The 21,655-nt window shown below is 41.0% G+C and overlaps 2 protein-coding genes across 2 annotated transcripts; one reads left to right on the top strand and one right to left on the bottom strand.

The window, feature by feature from the left end:
* The first annotated feature begins 91 nt into the window (after positions 1-91).
* On the top strand, positions 92-5,843 carry LOC112286661 (uncharacterized). Its single transcript, XM_024528764.3, has 6 exons — positions 92-1,977; positions 2,490-2,753; positions 2,877-4,034; positions 4,207-4,686; positions 4,796-4,980; positions 5,108-5,843. The coding sequence occupies exons 1-6, from the start codon at positions 1,945-1,947 to the stop codon at positions 5,235-5,237; spliced, it is 2,250 nt and encodes a 749-aa protein (XP_024384532.1). The 5' UTR covers positions 92-1,944; the 3' UTR covers positions 5,238-5,843.
* Positions 5,844-19,606: 13,763 nt separating this feature from the next.
* LOC112286504 (uncharacterized) lies at positions 19,607-20,467 on the bottom strand. The gene is made up of 2 exons (XM_024528437.2): positions 20,311-20,467; positions 19,607-19,976 (listed from the first exon to the last, which is right to left on the bottom strand). Exons 1-2 carry the CDS (start codon positions 20,416-20,418, stop codon positions 19,653-19,655), a joined length of 432 nt encoding a protein of 143 aa, XP_024384205.1. The 5' UTR covers positions 20,419-20,467; the 3' UTR covers positions 19,607-19,652.
* Positions 20,468-21,655: the final 1,188 nt, after the last annotated feature.

The raw sequence follows: 21,655 nt of genomic DNA, 5'->3' as shown, positions 1-21,655 counted from the left end.
TCTGGAACTTGCGTCGTCGCCTGGCATGGCTGGCCGGCCCCCACTGATTGCTTAAGCTGCATCTCGCTTCTCTCCGCCCCCCCTCTCCCGCAGATTCCTCGCTGCTTTGTTTCTCATGTGATGCAGCAGCTCATTACCTATCCTGCCTCACGAGACACACTGACTTCACAAGACCCCACAGAGAGAGAGATAGATCCAAAGAGAGCCGGTTTGACAGCGCTGGTGGCCCAACTGCTGTTACAAGCTCTCGTGTACGGTTCATGCTTGTGGGGGTGAAGTGTTGGGGGATGAGTCGACTTTAGCTGTGGTTGCAGAGGTGATTTCATGGTGGAGAAATAGAGTTTGGAAGAAGCGGTTGTTGTGCGGTAGGAGGGAGTGGTTTTGACGGGGAGGAAAGAGGTCCAGATCTTGAGGGGTAACGTTCTGGGGTGTGGTAGATGTGGTGTGGTGCACGGGACGAGGTTGCCAGACTTGGGGGCTGATGCCACGAGTGTCGTAGGGGAGAGCGCACATGACTGGGTTCCATTGATCCGAGTGGATGCGTTTCGATTGTGCTTTTGGGGAGTTTGTTTACGGGGCTGAATTTTGACAAGGTTGTGAGGAGAGGCGAACGTCGGTTCGTCAAGGAGCTTCCAATTGTATCAGTTGCCTCGTTTAGTCGCATCTATGTGGGTTGTAGTGGCGGAGTATGGTTGTGGTTCTGTTCTTCGGAGGTTTCCTAGGGTGCTGGAGAGGTGAGGTCGTTTGTAGATCAGTGGTTTTTTTGTGAAGAGTTCTTCCTGGTTCTGTCGCTTGCTAATTCTGTCGTTTAGCTCCCTGAGAGTTTTCATTATGAAAGAATGAAGGCACTCCGACCCTGCTTAGCGTTTTCTTGAGCTAGCGACTTTCAATTCGGGGCTCTTTGGCATATTGAGAAGTCAATGAAAGACCATTGTCACCCTCTCTTCTGGGACACTCAATCAATGCATATGGTCCTGCTGGAATTGTAGATTCTCTGACCAAGAATTTGCGTCTGTTCTTTCGGTAGGAGTTCAGCTGGAATTGGGGATACTGGGGGATCTCGCAGTGCTACCTTTCTCGCAGTTCAAAACAGTGTGCTCACTCTCTCTGAGAGGTCTATCGCGAAGTCTGGCGGTGCAGGAAGTGAGGTACAGCTCTGGGCAATCACCTGTCTTCGAGTCTCTGGTGCGGGATGAGTGCAGAGTTCAGTGACGACCATATCCTCTCCGAAAGCAAGTCACTTCCATGGGCTTTGTGAAGAAGTTTTGAACTCCACCTCTGCATTGGTCTCTTCGCGTGTCATCATCACCATATACTGTTCAAAGTCTTTGAGTCCATATTGACCACAGAAGTACCTTCTCTTCTTCATGAATCAGTTCGAGGCTGCCAATTGATTACCCAAGTTTCAAAGCTGCGACGTGGCCCGCTTTTCGTTAGACCTACTTCGTCTGCTTTGAGTGCAGACTCTTAGGGGTGGAGGTAGCTACTGTTTTCGCACACAGAACTGTGAAGCCCCAGGTAGGGCAAGTCACAAGAGTTGTTTGCGAAAGAGCCACTTCAGAAGTCCTATATTCCAGCTTGAGTAAAATCTACGTCACGACGGTTGTGAAGCTCAGAGCTTAACTCTTTCATGGTACTCTTTTCACAACTTCAGGCTTTTCTCCTACGAACATTGCTCCACTAGATTCCTTTTTTGCTCATTCGGTGCCCGTACTAAGGCACTCTTACCTATCCCGCAACCTCCTCAGGGTTTGCGTTGTCGTCTTTCATGAAGTGGATCATGCGTCGTGGTACTGTATAGAAGCTCCAGTTTCCGGATTCCTGGGATTTACCATGTTCTTAGGGTGGCCTTCAAAGGCCGTGGCCATGGTTATCAGTATGGAAGGCGTAGCAATTTTTTTACCGCGACATTGACAATTGGAAGAAAGAAGACAAGCTACAAATATGGACAATGGCGTACCAAGTCTTGTTGCTACAGTGAGTCCTCTACCAAAACCGAGTCTCGGTATGATTACACTGTTGAACCTGCACACACCACGTGGGTTGGAGTAAGTATATTGAACTTGGATTCGTTAATGGCAATGAACAGGCTATAGAGCGGTAAAGTGTGTAGATCTCCTCAAACTACGGCAAGTGATGAAGTTTATTTACTTTTAGGATCAGTGATTTTAACCTCCAGCGCTAGAGTCCTAATTTATCAGTAGAAGTGGCTTAGAAGTTTGAGTTTACTTCATTTGAACTTCTGCTATTGACCCGAGGTATATATTGTCGTGCAATGCTTAGCTTTTCCTTTTTTCCTTTGCACGCGATGGAGGAGTTGAACGGTTTCTCAGCATCCAATTGCAGTGCTCGTTGATCATACGAACTTACTAATGTGCTTTTAGCGATCCACCCGTTTGGGTTCTTCACAGTGGTTCAGCGAGTACGTATGTTTTCAGTTCCATGTGAGAATTACGCTTCTAGCTGATCATGTGTCTGTAATCTAATAGGGGAAAAGAAGGAGAGAGGGATTTCCCATCGATGAGGATGTGAAGGGTGTGAAGTCGTCTCGACAAGTGTATGGGTTGCAGAATGCTGTCGATGACAGCAATGAAGGCTTTCAGAATAATGTCCACTTTTCAGGACTTTCTGTAAAGAATTTGATGCGGATGCAGCAGCAACAACAGCAGTTGACGAGTGATGCTGCTGCCATGGCACCTGTAGTAACGCATTTAAACATGCAACAAAGGGTTGAAGCGGCGGCAGCACTACAGGTAATGCCCCTACCATACAAAAATCCGTTATAGATTACATACATATCATGAGAAACTTCATTGAGTTCAAGCCTCTTTGGGTGCGACTGCCGCACGATCCGATCTGAGTAAAAGTTCTAACAGGATCTGCGAGGCAACATCACCTTCCAACAACCTCAGTTGCAACAGCCCATGAAGTATGGTGTTCAGCAGCAGCAACAGCCACTTCCTCAAATGCAGCAGCAGGTTATGAAGCTCGACACCAGCTCACTCGGAGATCCTAATTGCCAACCGCCTCAATCGCCCCTACCTGTTCCGCCACCACCGTACATAAGAACTCCCCCGCTTCATTCCGAAGCTGATGTACACAATGGCTCCCCTACATCCTCTTCTTCCGGACCTTATCCTAACTTGCCGAACATGAGTGGCCCTCCGCGCACCTCCCAGCAATGTAATGCACCGATTCAGCTACCAGAGCTTGAAAGTGACAGCTCTTATTCCAGTTTGATGCACCCATCGCAAAGTAATATTTTGCCTCATTCTAAAGCTAAGAATGTCCAAAATGGGCTTTTACAAACACAGCAGTCCCTCCAGTCATCTCCGAGCGGAATGTCCGCTCAACAGCTTAGAGGCCACTCTCCACAGAGTAGGATGGCACAACAAGCTGATCGATCGAGTACCATGCATCCGACAGGCCACGGCTTGGAGGGTGAAATGCCGCGACAGCCAGCTGATCTAGCGGTCCTTAATCCAGGCCTTCAAGCGCCTGGAAGCCTCGATGTGTCCACCAGTAACCAAGGTAGTTTGCAAAATGGGAACCTGCATAATCAAAATGGCCATGGATCCCCTGGTCTTCCTCAGAACGGGATGCTGAATAGTGTAGCCTTTCATCATGGCGGCCGTTCATTACCGGCATGTGGGCTTCAGAATGGAACCCGAAATGGAAACATCCAACAGCCAGGCGGGCAGGTGTTTTCGTCACGAGGGGACCCTGCTCGTGCAGGGGCTACTATCCTGCATCAAAAGGGTGGGCTTTCCATGCCAAGCAGTGCGCATCTTCAACAAGGTGTTCAATCCGTTCAGAATGCGATGTCAAATGTGGGTCACAATGGGATGATGCATCAACAAGGTGGTCTAAGAATGCAGGATGGTATTGTTATTCCAGCTGGACACATGTCCAGTGTGGGTCCTCAAAAGCGTGGCCATAGCGGCGCTATTATCCATCAACCAGTGCAGGGTTTTTCCAGCAGCATGCAGCAGCAGCAACAGACGGGATTTCCTCCTCTGCTCCGTGACATGCAGGTCAGTTTTCTTATCGAGCTATATTTGGGTAATTAATTCGTTGTGAATGGTGCCACGTGGTGGATCATGTTGAAGATGTAAAATAGCCCAATCCCTTGTTGAACACTGCTTGGCTTTGTGTTTTTTACAATGTATAAATCAGTGCAATAAAATTGGATTTCTGTGGTCTCAGGTTATGCAGCAAGTTCCAAATAGTTGGTATCCATCTATTCGGGACACAACCACTATTTCTGAGACTCAGCCTAGCGTTAGCACATCTCGATTGCAGCACAGTAAGGTGGAACCAGTGGCATACTCTGTGAATAGTCCCATGTACTCCTGTGTCACCGAACTCGGGAGTCAAAGGGGAATATCTACAGCCATGTCCCAAATCAATCAAGTTCAAAATGGCTACAGAGATGTACTGCCGGACCAAGATCTGAGGCAGCAAGTGTGTGGTTCCTCCTCAAATATGATGGGCAAAGTCCTTCCTGTGCAAACTGATCCTCAGGGGCGGAAATTCTTGCAAGGAAATAATTTTTCTGCAACGTCGAGCTCAGGTGGTGATATGAGTTCAAATTCTACAATGATAAATGGAGCTTTTGATGATCCTACACTTCTGCAAAGAGCTTTTACAGGACCACAACCTAAGATTACACGGAGCTACATCAAGGTACTTTTTCTGAGAGTTTGGAGTTTCACTCTGGGGCGTACTTTGTAATCGTGTAGATATTCTGTCTATCATGGTGTAGCACTGAGCCATGTGGGAGTGACATTTTCAGGTTTACAAGCTGGGCTCAATTACAAGAGCGGTTGACGTCAATCGCTTCAAAGACTACACGGAGTTGAGGTGCGAGTTGGCTCGCATGTTCAATCTGGATGGCCAGCTGGATCCCAAGGTTGGTTGGCAGTTAGTCTTCACTGACAATGAAGATGATCTTCTTCTTGTTGGAGACGACCCCTGGGAGTGAGTGCACTCACCCTATTTTTGATGTGGCCATGGTCTCTCTCCCGTCATTTCGTTGTGGATCGATGGTTTTGGAAATGTGCCGCGACTTCATAGTTTGACCATCCTTTGTGGCATGATTTTATAGGGAATTTGTCCGAAATGTTAGGGGCATCCGCATATTGACTCCTGCTGAAGTTTACTACTATACAAACGAGGACAAGTGCACTGCTGCTGCATACAACCCTGCTGGAGGCAGTGCTCCGAAACCAATGTAGACAGCCTAGTTACCTGTAGATAGACTATGTATTTCTACTCAACATCCATCAGATGGTTTGCCCGTGTGCGTGTTACAAACCGATAGATATTACTGAGCTCGTCTTTCCTCAGAGTAAAGAGGTGATTTGTCGATTCAGCAGCATCCACTTCGCTTGAACATTCCAGCCTTCAAGATTCAACTGCTCATAGTTGAAGTTGGGTAAAGACTCTGGGGTAGTCTAATCTCGGCGGGGAGCTATGATTCACTGTATAGACTGATGGATATGGAGCAAATCAGGGGTTTTCTTCGAAGAGGGCATCTGAAGTAGTTTTGTTACTCCCAATTGTGGAATGACGATTTTGTAATGTTGAGGGGGACGTGTAAAGCCTCCAAGACCGAAAAACCGCATTGTAGCAACAACTTAGTCTGAATGGGGAGGTATGTGTTCACATGGATTCCATTTCATAAATTTCTTTCCTCGGCCGGCATTTTTTCATCAATTAGGTCCCTCGGTTGATGCAGAGTTGATGTAGGGAGCAGCTTTTCTCATGTGCCTTAACAAAGGCTTGTAATTCTTAACATTTTATCATACAAATCAAAAGGAGTTATCCAATTTGGCAGGTCACCACCTCAGTTCCTATTGGATATGTGGGATTTGAAATATCTGACCTCTGCGTCTTGCATCCCAATTTAGCTTCTAGGAAACTTGGGCTCCACCAAGTTCAGCACTTGTCTTTCTAACTGTTTTCTTTTATAATTTTCTTTTGTACTCAGCCATGTGCGGGTTGAATTTCTTCTAGACCAGACAAATTGTACAAATGTATAATGGTGCATGTGGATTGTTGAGATCATTAAATGTAGCCTATAATATTTACTGTAGACTATAGTAATTATTGTAGCTACAGTATTTAGAGTCTAGTGGAGAAGTACTGTTCATCCTCTTATCTTCTCTCTTCTTGTGTACTAGACACAACCAGATCAATAGATTTTTGTGTGTGTGAAGCTCTCTCTCCTTAGAAACCCTTGTGTGTGTATGACTTACTACTACTTGTGTGTGTGTATGACTTACTATTACTCTTGTGTCTTTCTAAACATTTTCAACAGGTTATCAGCAGGATTCTCTTCTACACACTATCACAATTTTTTTTGCTCTAGTCTTTGACTCTTCAAACCTGTTGCTACCCTTGCTTAGTGTCTGGGTCATGATCTTGTTCTTCTTGGTTGCACCTCACACATTAGCTGCTTGCTTTGAGCACTTGTTCCACTCTTTGCCTTGCTTGCTCTGAATACTTGATCCAGCCCAACTCCACCCTCTGCTTGCTCCCTGCTCCGCCCCGAACAGACGTCGAACTGCCGCCGAACTGCGCCCCGAACAGACGCCGAACAGACGCCGAACTACCGCCGAACTACCGCCGAACAGACGCCGAATCCGCCGCTGCCACCCTGTCGCCGCTGACGCTGCCGCCCGCCGCCGCTGCCCGCCGCTGCCCGCCGCTGCTACCCTGCCGCCCTACCGCTACCTGCTGCCGCCATTTTATTGCTGTTTTACTGCCTTAATCTACAACTATCTCTCCTTAAATATATATATATATATATATATATATATATTTTAGTTTTTTCAAGTTCAAGTTTATAATTTTATTTGATTTTATATTTTAAGGTACGTTACACTCAACTTTTCTACTTGATCTTGTATTTTCTTTATAGATTTATTTATAATGAGTGCTTCAACATTTTCAACTGCTTCTATTATGGCTCCTATTATTACCAGTGCATCCCAACATTTTCAAGCTCTTTTATTTCTACCATTGATTGTGGATGGAAATAATTATCTATTATGGGCAAAAATGGCAAAAGCAAATTTATTTGCAAAACTCTCGGATGCCATTATGTTTGAAGAATCTCCTACAACAAGTATTTCTATATCTCCTGTTATTCGTTGGAAAGCACTTCTTTTCCTTCGTCGTCATCTTGTACCCGCATTATAACATCAATATTTGGAAATGGAAGACCCTACAAAACTTTGGAAGAATCTTAAATCTAGGTTTGATCATCAAAAGACCATTTTTCTTCCACGTGCACGTCATAATTGGACACATTTACGTGTCTTGGATTTTCCAAATTTAAATGCTTTCAATAGTGAAATGTATAGTATTGTCTCACAATTACGATTATGTGGACAAAGCATTTCTGAAGAAGAAATGATTGAGAAAACTCTTTCTACATTTCCTCTTGCATCTGCTATGCTTGCACAACAATACAGGAACATGAAATTTCAGTCATTCTGATCTCATGTCCTATCTACTTCTTGCGGAGAAGCAAAATGAGCTACTCTTGCGCAATGCAGAAGCTTGTCCTATTGGAACTACAATTCCTGAATTTCATGCACTTAATATTTCAAAGTCTAAGAAGAAATTATATAAACATGGGAAACATGCTCATAAGTATTAAGGTAATCATAGTCAAGACCATTTCTATCCATATGGAAAGAATAAACGTTCTACTATTAATTATAGTAGAAAACAAAAATCAGAGATGCGTTCCTGCCATAAGTGTGGAATGATTGGACATTTAGCACATGCGTGCCGTACTTCAAAATATTTTATTAAAATATTCCAAGAAAATAAGAAATTACGAGCTGAGGCTCGTGAAGTTCATACCATGGATGCGTCCATGGATTCAATTGGTGTTGATGACTTAGAGGCTTATATGACTGATAGAAGCTCTAATGATGAATCAAATGATGCGCTCATTGATTTTGCAACAACACATACTATCTTGCGAGATAGACGATTTTTTATTGAAAAATCTTCAACTTGGCAAACTAAAAATATGATGACCATGGCTGGAGCAAATACGTTTTGTTTCCAAGAGGGCACAGCGATGGTAAAATTACCTACGGGTTCCATCATAAAATGTAAACATGCGATGTTTGCACCCTCAGCACCTCGGAGTCTGATCAGCTATCGAGATGTGCGTATTAATGGTTATCACCTCTCGACTGCCACTTTAAATAGAAAAGAAGTTTTGGTTCTTGCGAAGAACCATAAAGTTGTTGAAAAAGCTTTTGCTACACAAAATGGTTTATACCGAATTGCTATTCGGCCTCCTATTATATTTAATTTTGCATCATCTATCTCAGAGAGTCGCGTTTCTCTCTGGCATGGACGATTGGGACATCCAGGATCCACATTATTTAGAAAGATCATTCCATGTATAACTGGGCACAATTTAAAGCGTGCAGATGTAGACTCTATAGAATTATGTCATGCATGCGTGCAAGATAAAATGATTACTCGGCCTTCAATTTGGAAACTTCCACAAGAATTACCACCAATGCTTGAAAGATTGCATGGTGATGTTTGTGGTCCTATTAATCCAACATCAGGACCATTTCATTATTTTTTGGTCCTTGTTGATGCATTAGATAAAGAATCACATGTTGTCAAGGACAAGAACTCGATGAAAAAATAGTTCAGACAAGTAAGCCTTCACTCAAAGAAAAGTAACAAAATATGAATAATAAGTATGTATATTGAAAAGAAAAACTAAAATGGCTATTGCCAAAAGACAAGAAAACTAGAGACCCTTGAAACTAGACTAGAAGCAAGAAAGGAGTTGACAAGAGTGAAGAAGCCTTCACTCTTGTCTCTATATATACTATCTAACTAGGGGCTACGTGGCGACGTTCTATAGGACCTCCAATATGTGTTGACTTTGTAGGACACATGCCTTGACTTACAAGGCAAGTTTTTCTACGTGTGGGCCACATAGTTAGCTTGTTCTTCAAGCTAACAACATGTGTGGTACATGGCCAACTTGTTGACCACGTTTCTAATCCAAAAAGTCAATTAAAGACACCTATGAAGTCAAAGCAGTGTCTAGGAAGTTTCTAGGAAGCTTCTATATTAAATATTATAGAATTAACTTACTTTTATCTACTTTTACTTACTTCTACCTATTTCTATATGTAATTATTAACTTACATGATTATGGCCGTGACATTATCCCCCCTTCTAGAGACGAGTTCCACGAGGAGCGGTCATCATATGTTGAGGAAATCTATGATGCGATGAATTGTATTCGCCACATACTCTGATCTCTGTTCTCTTCGAAGATGATTGATAGGGCCTCTCAACCATCGGTAGTGTCCCATACCAGGGCGGGAAGACCACCCAATTATTTGATCATTGTTGAGGCCTTCGTAACTTCCTTCGAATAGAATATTCAGAACACCATCAGGAGTTGTTTCTACCTCTAACAAAATCACCAAACATCGAGAGTCCCTTCCCAAATCGTGATACCAAATGCGTTGTATCTCACCATCTATTCGAGGAAGAACATGTCGTTCTTGAAGATCTTCATCTCAATTGCGTCGTCTTGAAGGTTGTGACAATCGTAATGTCTCGTTCGACGGGTCAGCAAACAAAGGTTCTTGAGTTGAATCCGCTGGTTGTTGGCTCTCCATCTAATTAGCGTCACAAATGCAAAGAAGTTACAAACAAGGATAGGAAATTGAATATTATCTTGCCTCAATCTTGTCTCTTTTATAAGAGAGATTTTCATCTTGGTTTCGATGGATGTCGTTGATGAAAAACTTTGACTTTAGCTGATGCATTTGCTAGATTCCTGGATGGCTCCCATGTGCGTTCACTAATATCATATCCGCGCCAATGAACAAGATATTCCAGCTTATTTTGGCACCGCCTTGAGTCTAATATCTCTTCCACCTCAAATTCTTCATTATTATCTACTTCTATAAGAGGCGGTGGCATTTGTCTTCTTCCTTGTATATCCACTGTCTTATATGGTTCAAGAAGAGACACGTGGAATACAGGATGGATCTTCATTGACTCCGGTAGATGTAACGGATATGCAACTGGGTTAATCTGTTCAGAAACAGAAAAGGGGCCAAGCCTACGATAGTCCAACTTGTCACAAGGTCGAGTAGTCTTGATATTGGGACGAAGTAGCCATACCTTATCACCCACGTTGAGTTGTGGTTGCTTCTTACGATATAGATCTGTGTTTATCTTTTGTCGTTCTTGAGCTTCCTTCAATTGTGTCTTCATTATTGCATGTAACTCTGACAACCGATTTGCCATATCTTCTGCTGCAGGATTATCAACTTTTGAAAAATCAAAAGTATCAAGTCGTGGATGATAGCCATAATTGGCAAAGAAAGGTGTTTGTTGCGTGGAAGAATGTACCGTATTATTATAAGCAAACTCTGCCAATGGCAGAAGGGTTATCCAATCATCTTGTTGGTAGTTGATAGTACACCTTAAATACTGCTCCAAGACTTGGTTTACGTGCTCTGTTTGTCCATCAGTTTGAGGATGGAAAGCCGAAGATAGCTTTATGTCCACTTTTAAAATCTTGAAAAGGATCCTCCAAAATCTTGACACAAATTGAGTTCCCCTATCCGATATGATATCTTTAGGTAATCCATGATAGCGATAGATATTATCAATGAAAAGCTTAGCTGTTTCTTCACCTGTGATAGATTTTGTACATGGCACAAAGTGTGCCATCTTGGTGAAACGATCTACTATCACAAATATAGAATCATAAGATCTTGAGCTTGGAAGATCTGTGATGAAATCCATAGAAACAGAAGACCATAGTTGTTCTGGTATAGGTAATGGCTGAAGAAGTCCGTAAGGTCGATGACGAGGAATTTTTGATCTTGAACAAATATCACATGATTGTACAAAGTCTTTGACTGACTTCCACATTTGTGGCCACCAAAAATCTCTTGATATGAGTTCCAAAGTCTTATTATATCCAAAGTGCTTTGTTGCTGGAAAGTCATGACGTACTTGAAGAACACGTAAACGTGCTTCTCCTTCTGGAACATATAGGCGTCCTTCAAAATATAATAGATTATTCTTGAACTTGAACTTAGAAGGATCATGAGACTTGGAAGAATTATTCTCGATATCATAAACAAGAGGGTCTGAGGACATACTGGACTGGATTTGCTTGAGAAAAGTTGAATCAACAGTCAATGTTGATTTCATTGCTCGGAGATGAAATTGCTCCGGTTTCAAGAGGACCGTTCTTTGTTGCTCAAAAGCTACATCTCCTTCTTTTGGTCCAAAATAAGAACGTCTAGATAGGGCATCGGACAAACCTTGTTGTTTTCCTGGCCGATAAGTGATAATGAACTCGAATCTTGACAAAGACATACTCCAACGAGCTTGACGAGGATTCAATATGCGTGCTGACATGAAATACTCGAGGTTCTTGTGATCTGTATACACAGTGACTCGACTAGAAGCACCTTCTAGATAATGACGCCATTCTTGAAAGGAATCCACGATCGCAAGAAGTTCTTTATCGTGGATCTCATAATTGATCTCGGCTGCTGAGAATTTTCTTGAATGAAAAGCTATCGGATGAAGTTTGTCATCTATTCCCATTTGTGATAAAACTGCACCCAAGGCAAAATCTGATGCATCTGTTTCCATAAAAAATACCTTGGAAAAGTCAACACGATATAAGACTGGTGCAGAGACAAACGATGTCTTCAAGGCTTCAAATGCTGCTTCCGCTTCTTGATTCCATTGAAATTTATCTTTACTAGTCAAGCATGTAAGTGGAGCTGCAACTCGTGAGAAATCTTTCATGAAGATCCGATAGTAATTGGCAAATCCCAAGAAACATTGGACATCTCTTACTGTCCTTGGAATCTTCCAATCCATGATTGTTTGGACTTTCTTAGAATCCATCATGAGACCATCATTTGAAATGATGTATCCTAAAAAGTCAACTTGAGTAGTGTGAAATACACACTTTTCCATCTTGGCATACAATCCTGCATCTCTAAGTTTTTGTAATACTTGACAAACATGTATTTCATGTTCTTCAACATTCTTAGAATAGATCAGGATATCGTCTAGATAGCAGACGATAAAATTGTCTAAGAATTCACGAAATACATCATTCATGAGATGTTGAAAAGCAACTGGTGCATTCGTGAGTCCAAAGGGCATGACATTATATTCGAAATGTCCATACCTGGTTCGAAACGTAGTCTTCCATTCATCTCTTTCTTTGATCCGTACTAGATTATATGCTCCTCTTAGATCTATTTTTGTATAGATCTTAGCTTGATTCAACTGGTCAAGGAGTCCTGATATCAAAGGTAATGGATACCTGTTCTTGATTGTGATCTTGTTGAGTCCTCGATAATCAACACACATTTGTAAAGATCCATCTTTTTTCTTTACGAATAGAATTGGAGCTCCTGCTGGAGATTTTGAATGGCGTATGAAATTCTTCGCTAAATTCTCGTCAATATATGTCTTGAGTTCAGCCATCTCATCTTGCGATAAACTGTAAATTGGTCCAAATGGTGGATGAGTTCTTTCCTTGAGGTCGATTGAACAATCATATGGGCGATGCTCAGGAAGAATATCTGCATTCTTTTTCTCAAAAACGTCTTGATACTCCTGATATTGACTTGGAATGCCACTTGAAGTCTTTACGTTTTCAAAAATAGGTGCAGCATAAATAGCAAAAGTTGATCCTTCTTTTGCTGCGTGTATAAATGCTTTTGCACCTATCAGTACGGGTTTTACTATACTAGACTTATAATTTTTTACTTGGTTAGTAGAACTATTGATAACGCTCTGAGAAAAGTCAAGTTTACGTGAATTCCAATCTATTCGAGGGTTATATTTTTCTAGCCAGGATAAACCTAAAATAACTGGATTGGACGGGGATTTAATTATGTTAAAAGCTATGTAGCTATCATGACCATCTATTGTTACTTTTATAGGATGAGTTTCATGAGTGACATCTCCAGAAGACAAGGGACGACCATCTATGACTTCTACATGTACTGGTTTAGGTTTCTGTACAAAGGGTATTTTACGACTTTTAACAAATTGTTCATCTAAAAAACATGCTGAGGCTCCCGAATCTAATAGAGCAGAGGCTTTGTAATTCTTAGGTCCTAAATATAAGTCTATTATAAAACAAGGAGAGGGTTCTGAGGAGAGGATAGGACCTTCATTAGGAATTGTATAAGGTTCCAGCTGCACGGTCCCTATTGTAGCTGGACGAATCCATTTTCCGACATGTTGTCTTCTTTGACCGTCGTACCCCTCATTTTATAGTTGCGTCGTTTCTTTGGACAATGTTGAGCAGTGTGCTTAGGTTCTCTGCAATATAAACATAATCCTTCTTGACGACGACAAATCTTTTCTTCCTCAATTAGGGGTTTAAAACGTACCGCGTCAATTTGCATGTCTTCTATTTCCGAATGTACGTTTGGCAAAGATGTTGATGTTGCCATTGAGTAATAACGTTGAGGTTCCCGTGAATGATTCTCGGATCGAAATTCGAAAAGTCGATTATCACATTTTACCGCAAAATCGATTGCTTGACTCAAAGTTTGAGGATCAGGTAAGTTGAGCATCAATTTCTTTACTTCGTATTGCAATCCATAAAGAAATTGACTGGTGAGTGCAGCATCATCCCACTTGATGTCAATTGCAAGTTGTCGAAATTGTGAAGCATACACTGTTACTGAGCGATTTCTTTGTCGCAGAATTCGGATCTTATTTGTTGCAACACGAGTTGCATCATGTTTACCATACATAGATCGAAACTCCACCAAAAAAGCTTCCAAATTATCCAATATTGAATTTCGTTGTTCAAGAAAAGACGAAAACCACAATAATGCAGAACCAGAAAGTAGAGTGTCAATAAACCTGACTTGTGATCCTAGAGTTGGATAGCTTTACGGTTGAAGTTCAATTGCCAATTGTACTTGATTGATGAACCCTCGAAACTTTGATCTCGTACCATCAAATTTCTCGGGTAAGGCAATTCTTGGTTCTCTAGTGCTTACAGGGTGTTGTACAATTGGAGAAGGAACGTGATTTGTTGTAGATGTTGAAGCAGCTCCGATCATCTCTATATCCCCACTTTCTGCCATTCTTGTTCTTTCCTGTGTTGGTGAATTGAGTTGATGCATCGCAAGCATTAACTCCCTCATTCGCTCTTGCATTTGTGCCATTGCACTCTTCATTTCAACAAGCTCTGCCATAATAACACTAAGAAGAAAAATTTGTTTGATACTGCTCAAGACAAAAGAAAAGAAAGACTTGATAACAAAGAAGATACTAAGAACAATATCAGTTTAGAAGTGGTTAATCCGCAAACTTCCAATACGCTTATGCCTTGTCAAGAGAAAGGGGTAATCCACTCTTACTCAAGAAAAAACAAAGCTCTGATATTGTAAATGTACTCTTGTCAATCTGTCAAGGACAAGAACTCGATGAAAAAATAGTTCAGACAAGTAAGCCTTCACTCAAAGAAAAGTAACAAAATATGAATAATAAGTATGTATATTGAAAAGAAAAACTAAAATGGCTATTGCCAAAAGACAAGAAAACTAAAGACCCTTGAAACTAGAGTAGAAGCAAGAAAGGAGTTGATAAGAGTGAAGAAGCCTTCACTCTTGTCTCTATATATACTATCTAACTAGGGGCTACGTGGCGACGTTCTATAGGACCTCCAATATGTGTTGACTTTGTAGGACACATGCCTTGACTTACAAGGCAAGTTTTTCTACGTGTGGGCCACATAGTTAGCTTGTTCTTCAAGCTAACAACATGTGTGGTACATGGCCAACTTGTTGACTACGTTTCTAATCCAAAAAGTCAATTAAAGACACCTATGAAGTCAAAGCAGTGTCTAGGAAGTTTCTAGGAAGCTTCTATATTAAATATTATAGAATTAACTTACTTTTATCTACTTTTACTTACTTCTACCTATTTCTATATGTAATTATTAGCTTACATGATTATGGCCGTGACACATGTTTCATTATTATCAACTCAAAACATGGTGTTTGCCAATCTTATATCTATGCTTATTCGCTTTCGGGCACATTTTCCTGATTATCCTATAAAAACATTGCGTATGGATAATGCAAAAGAATTTGCATCAAAGTCTTTTGAAGACTATTGTACTGCAACAGGAATCGAATTGACATATTGTGTTTCATATGAACATGCTCAAAATGGACTTGCAGAGTCATTTATAAAGCATATACAACTCATTACGCAGCCACTATTCCTTCATGTAAATCTACCTACATCTATGTGGGGTCATACAGTTTTACATACTACAGCATTAATACGCCTCCGCCCTTCTTCTCTTGAAACTGTTTTACTACACGAACTCATTTCGGGTCGTGTTCCAAATGTATCTCACTTACGAGTATTTGGTTGCCGTGCTTGGATTCCAGTACCAGAACCTCAACGACGTATCATTGGAGCTCATCGACAAGAAGGCATATATGTTGGTTTTGATTCACCAAGCATTATTTGTATTGTTGATCCATCAACTGGCACATTATTACGTGCACGCCTGCAAAATTTTCGTTTTGAAGAAACTGTATTCCCATCTCTTCAAAGAGGAGTATCCAATCAACAAAGAAATAAAGTACTCATATTTGAAGCACCAGAAATATTTACAATGAATCATGATCTTAGGACATCTTTGGCAGAAACTGAAGTTGCTAAGATTTTACATTTAAAACAGACCGCGGATGAAACACCTGATGGCTTCAATGATGTACCTAGAATTACAAGAGTTCCTATTAATGAGGCTCGAAATGCACCTACTCAGATTGCAGTGCCATTGACTACAATACCTCAAGTTATAACAACAACAACTAAAAGAACTCGTGGACCAGATAAGCAACCACGTAAGAAGAAAGCTATAAAATTAACTAATCCTGGTATTATTTTTCAAGAAATTGCCACTCATCTTGCAAGACTACCAATTCATGATGATATATCCATGCATAATGTACCTTTAATTCCTATGAAAAACAATCTTGGAATTGGAAGGAATAAGAACAAGTTGAATAAAGAATTATCTATTCTGTATTGTGCTATAGATGATATTTGGGACAGACCATCTATTACGGTAGATGAATCATTTGCATATATGATTATAGAATCCTTTTCTTGTGAGGAAGATGATTCTGAACCTCAAACCATCGAAGAGGCGATGCGTCGCTCTAATTGGTCAAAATGGAAAACTGTTATTGAGAAAGAGTATGCCTCTTTGCGTAAGAGGAAAGTCTTTGGTCCAATTGTAGACACTCTTACATCTCGCCCTGTGGGATATAAAATAGTATTAATATGCAAGCGAGATGCTCAAGGCCAAATAACCTGCTATAAAGCTCGTCTTGTTGCTCAAGGATTTTCTCAACGATTTGGCATTGATTATGAATCCACATATTCTCCAGTCATGGATTCAATTACATTTCGATATATTATTGGAATGACAGTTCATGCCACCCTTGATATGCATCTGATGGATGTAGTTACTGCATATCTATATGGTTCTCTTGATGCAAATATTTATATGAAAGTTCCACCTGGCTTAGAAACAGGAACTCCAAATCAACCCGCTCCAAGAAAATATTGTGGTATTAAATTATGTAAGGCCTTGTATGATTTAAAATAATACGGACGAATGTGGTATCAACGTCTTCAAGATTATTTAATTAAAAATAATTTTATAAATGATCCACTAATCCCTTTTTTGTTTATCAAACGAGATAAAATTGGTTTTGTGATCATCGCTGTATATGTTGATGATCTTAACCTAGTGGACACTACAACTACATGTGTTACAGCTACAAACCTACTTATACGTGAATTTGAGATGAAAATACTAGGAAAAATAATTTTCTGCATTGGTCTTCAGATTATGCATCTTACAGATGGTAGCATTTTTCTCTACCAACTAACGTATATTAGACAAATTTTGCAAAGATTTAATATGAATGATGCTTATCCATTGTCCACACCAATGGTTGGACGTGGTCGTGATGGTCATGATCCATACCGTCCATGCGAGGAGGAGGAGGAAATATTGGGAGACCAATATCCATACCTCGCAGCGGTTGGAGTACTTTTGTATTTAGCTACATCTACAAGACCAGATATTACATTTACAGTTAGTGTTCTTGCAAGACATAGTGCACGTCCAACACTACGACATTGGAATGGCATCAAACATTTATTACGTTATTTAAAAGGTACTGAAGACTTGGGATTATATTACACAAAATCTGCAGATCCAAAATTGGTTGGATATTGTGATGCAGGATATAAATCTGATATTGCAACAGCTAAATCTCAAACAAGATATGTATTTTTAAGACATGGAGCTGCAATATCATGGAAATCAGTGAAACAAACAATAACTGCAACTTCATCCAACTATGCAGAAATTATTGCCTTACATGAAGCATCTCGAGAATGTATTTGGTTGCGATCAATTGATAAATTCATTCAAACAACCTGTGGATTTTCATATGATGATTCTCCAATTATCTTGCATGAAGATAATAGTGCTTGTATTGCACAGATGCAAGTTGGTTTCATTAAAGGTGACAGGACAAAGCATATTGATCCCAAGTATTTTAGTTATACTCATGACGTGATTACTGATCAAGCACTTATAATTAAGAAAATTGAATCTACAAATAATCTTGTTGATCTCTTCACCAAAGCTCTCCCATTAAGCAATCATCATCGACTTACTTATGGCATTGGTATGCAGTGACTTGCTTTTCTTGAATAAGAAAGTTAAAGAGCTCTTTAAATAATTAAAGAAAATAATGTTGTACTCTTTTTCCTTCATCTATGGTTTTGTCCTTAAATAAAATAAGGTTTTCCTAGATAAGGTTTTAATGAGGCAACAATTCTTGATCTTACAAGATCACAGAAAAGTATAGATCATAAATCTATATAAATCTTATATTATGTAAATATTATGATGAGCGAGGAGGAGTGTTGAGATCATTAAATGTAGCCGACGCTCTCCATAATATTTACTGTAGACTATAGTAATTATTGTAGCTACAGTATTTAGAGTCTAGTGGAGAAGTACTGTTCATCCTCTTATCTTCTCTCTTCTTGTGTACGAGACACAACCAGATCAATAGATTTTTGTGTGTGTGAAGCTCTCTCTCCTTAGAAACCCTTGTGTATGTATGACTTACTACTACTCGTGTGTGTGTATGACTTACTATTACTCTTGTGTCTTTCTAAACATTCTCAACATGGATCAAAGCAATGGAGTTGAGGTGTTTCTTCTTTTGAAGAATATATTTGATGGATTTTTTTTTTTTTGGGTGGATTGGGCTCGCAATAATGCCTGTTTTTGGCACTCGCTTAAGACAAGGGTTCAAAAAGTGAATCTTAGGACTGTAGAGCATGGCCGTTTATTCAACTTCATTCTGGTGGTTATTTCTTTCTCTCTGAGTAGAATAATCTCAGGATTGTATTAGAGAACAAAGAAAGAAAAAAAAAATCCTCTCTTATGGACAATACATTTATCAAAACAATTTCACACGAGAGTCTCAGTTACAGGTTTCATTGGAATCTACTGTCTAACCCATGTTTATTCTTCGATGATCACTGGTTTAGGACTGTTCCAATTTATTATTTGATGATAATAATGAATGTGTCACAAAAATACAAGACACCTCATCAACATCTAAAGCAAGCATTTTAAATTTTTTTTGCTTCCTTTTCAAGGCAGTTTGGGAAGTTGTGTAGCATATTATTATTATCACTAGCAATTTATCACATGTTGAAAGGGACCAATATGGCAAATTGTTGCATTTATGGATACATTCGAACAGTTAGTATTGCTGCCAAGTTGAATACTTCCGCAGCATTTACAAGAAGTTTGTCGATTCTATCTGCCAGAATCAATTACAGTGGAGTGGCGCAATACGGCCTGGATTGGTGCCGCTAACAGCATGACGGTGGTGACTAACCACACAGCTGCATAATAATCTGTGCCCTGAAAATAGTTTTGATTAATCAGTTCCCATGTGAAGACTCTATGAGATGCTAAACGCGCACACGCTGTCAGGACCACAGACACCAGCAGCACCTTCGCACTTAGCTGGGCATGTGGAGAGCCCTCTCCACGTGGTGGCCTTTTGCATTAGGTCAATGGTGAGGAATGGAAACTCGCCGAGAAAAGCGGATGCATAGATCCTCCTGCACCAGTGGCTGGCATGCAGCACCTTCGAAGAACTACACAAACGCCCAAAGTTTTTGCATCGTAAACCACGCCCAAATTAATCGGGTCTCGTACAGCCATGGGAGGGTTTTCGAATCACCGCCGGATTTCGAGAAAATCCTCAAAGCTCATGCCGGCAGTTATTGTATGATGTTACTACCATGCATACAGAGGGGTAACCGACTGGAAGACTTCGCAAGAGAGTGTCGCATGCATGTTTAGTTGGGTTATTAGCATACGTCCCAATGTCAAGGAATCACCGAGTACCCTGGAAAAATTTCACAAAACTGGACCACCAACAAACACTGCTTGAAGCGGAAGTTCACTCAAATACTGCTTGCTGTATGATGTGTTTTTACATAGTAAAATGAATGTAGTGCTTTGCACAGAAGCTACTCGAAGTATGTACACAGAACCACCTCCCAAAAAACACCTGCAGAAAATTGCAAGGAGTCTGATGGATCACAGCTTGATTGAGGGCTTCAGCTTGGGATGAGTGATAATGCGAACTCTCTTCGGAGAGGACAACCTCGTGGGCGTGTTCGCTGCATTTCGTACGAAGGCTATGGAGACGAAAACCCCTCCGACGAGGGTCAGAAACCCAATAGCTGCCATGAGCGAGCACCAAGCGGCCAGCGCGTCGCACCCCAATAACACAAGCTCCCACACCATAGTGTCCCTAGATGTACACAAAAAATAAAAATAAAAATAAAAATCGACTTCATCAAGACCGTCCACTCGAAAAAATAACAACACAAACTACGTAAACACCCTCACGCTTACCACATTACTCCCAACATTTACAAGATCCACAAAACTCCTCCCAAAGAAAAATTTCTCTCGTATCATTTCATCTCATCTTATCTCCAGATTCTTATCACCTCCCCCTAAAACTCATCCCACAAGTCCACCTCTCTACAAAACGAACAACACCCCAAAAATCCTGCAACTCAAACCTGCTGCAAACCCTTATTCAAAACGACCACTTCTCAAAAGAATCAACAAATTCTCACCTCCACCCTAGACTGCGCGAGCAGACGAATTCGGTGACATGCGATCCTGATCACCGAAATGGGCTTGGGCTGGGTCCGTGACGGTCCTGGATGCCCTGTGAAGCTCATGTTGCGCCGCAGCGACGCAATGGCTTTATGGGCACAGTGTGGGGTGGCCGCAAATGGTGTCACGCCGCCATTGTGACGCACCGCAACGTCGCGGCTCTGTGGGTAGCGTCTGCGTCAGGTGACGGCAGCGGCCGCGGTGATGGATCTCCCATTTTCTCTTTCGGTGCCTATTATCGTCCACTTGACCCGTCTGCGTTGCTCAAAAACATTGATTGCAAATAAACTAATTAATTATCAAAGCTTCAAATAAGGGGCTTTATAATAATAAGAATAAAATAAAATAAACTTGGGGCTTACAAGAAATAATTTTTTTATGATTTTACCGTTTCTTAGATTTATTAATTAGTACATTTTAATTCTAAAGCAAGATTTTATTTTTTTTGTAAATATATTTATGCAAGGTAAAAATTAGAGGGAAATATGTTGAAATATCAAGTATTCTTGATAATTGCAAATGTACCCCTCACTTTATCATAATTGCAAAAATGCGCTTGGACTTGATAAGTTATAAGAACAGTCCTGTTTTAGTTGATTTCGGGGGCCAAACCGCGTGCCGCTCCATTTTCAGCGCGGCACTTTTGGGAACACTTTCAGCACCCCTCCGCTGCTGCCGTCACAAGTTTACGCTGCCCTCGTACTGCCCATGATGATCACCTTCCTCCTCAACCGCGATGGGGGAGACCACCGCGCCTGCACGCACCGGCCTTCTCAAGCTCTCGGACTCCATGTGTGCGCCGCAATACAAAAAGGGAGGTGGATCACTAGTACTCATCTGCATTGTTCATTGCAAAACAATGGAGGGTACGAAAGTGATAAAGTCGTTGGTTGCTTTTTACAAACCGTGCTGCAAGAAACTCGATATGGATTGCAACAGTTCCATTTGTCGTGGTCGGGGGTGTTATCTCGATAAGTTATTGAACAATTGAAGGCTGATTTTAGACATATGATTTCCAGGTCGTCGGTGAATCAGTCATGAGAGAAGCTTGCTTTGTCAAAACAAGTATATAAATACCCAGTTCTAGAATTCAACTGGTGGCATCAAACGTTTTTCAGAACATCTCTTGGAGACACTCTTGACAAAGCTGGCTTAAACCACGAAGGCACGTCTGCCAAGTAAACTCTAAGTTTGCGTGAAGTTGCATAATAATGAGACCCAAAATTTACATGGTAATTGTTGGTATATCAGTGTGTACAATGTTACCGGAGCTTTTGCTACGTTGAGACGGCTAGGCCTACA

Source organism: Physcomitrium patens, chromosome 9 (genome assembly GCF_059467195.1).
Source record: "Physcomitrium patens ecotype Gransden chromosome 9, ASM5946719v1, whole genome shotgun sequence".
Classification (NCBI taxonomy): Eukaryota; Viridiplantae; Streptophyta; class Bryopsida; order Funariales; family Funariaceae; genus Physcomitrium; species Physcomitrium patens.
Note: the sequence above shows the minus strand (reverse complement) of the source record. Positions and strands in the feature narration are given on the sequence as shown.

Coding starts and splice junctions, on each gene's coding strand:
- LOC112286661 (XM_024528764.3), top strand. CDS start 1,945: ATGGACAATGGCGTACCAAGTCTTGTTGCTACA. Junction 1,978..2,489: donor TACCAAGTCTTGTTGCTACA/GTGAGTCCTCTA, acceptor GTAATCTAATAG/GGGAAAAGAAGGAGAGAGGG. Junction 4,687..4,795: donor TTACACGGAGCTACATCAAG/GTACTTTTTCTG, acceptor TGACATTTTCAG/GTTTACAAGCTGGGCTCAAT.
- LOC112286504 (XM_024528437.2), bottom strand. CDS start 20,418: ATGAGCTTCACAGGGCATCCAGGACCGTCACGGACCCAGCCCAAGCCC. Junction 19,977..20,310: donor TCGCGCAGTCTAGGGTGGAG/GTGAGAATTTGT, acceptor GTGTACATCTAG/GGACACTATGGTGTGGGAGC.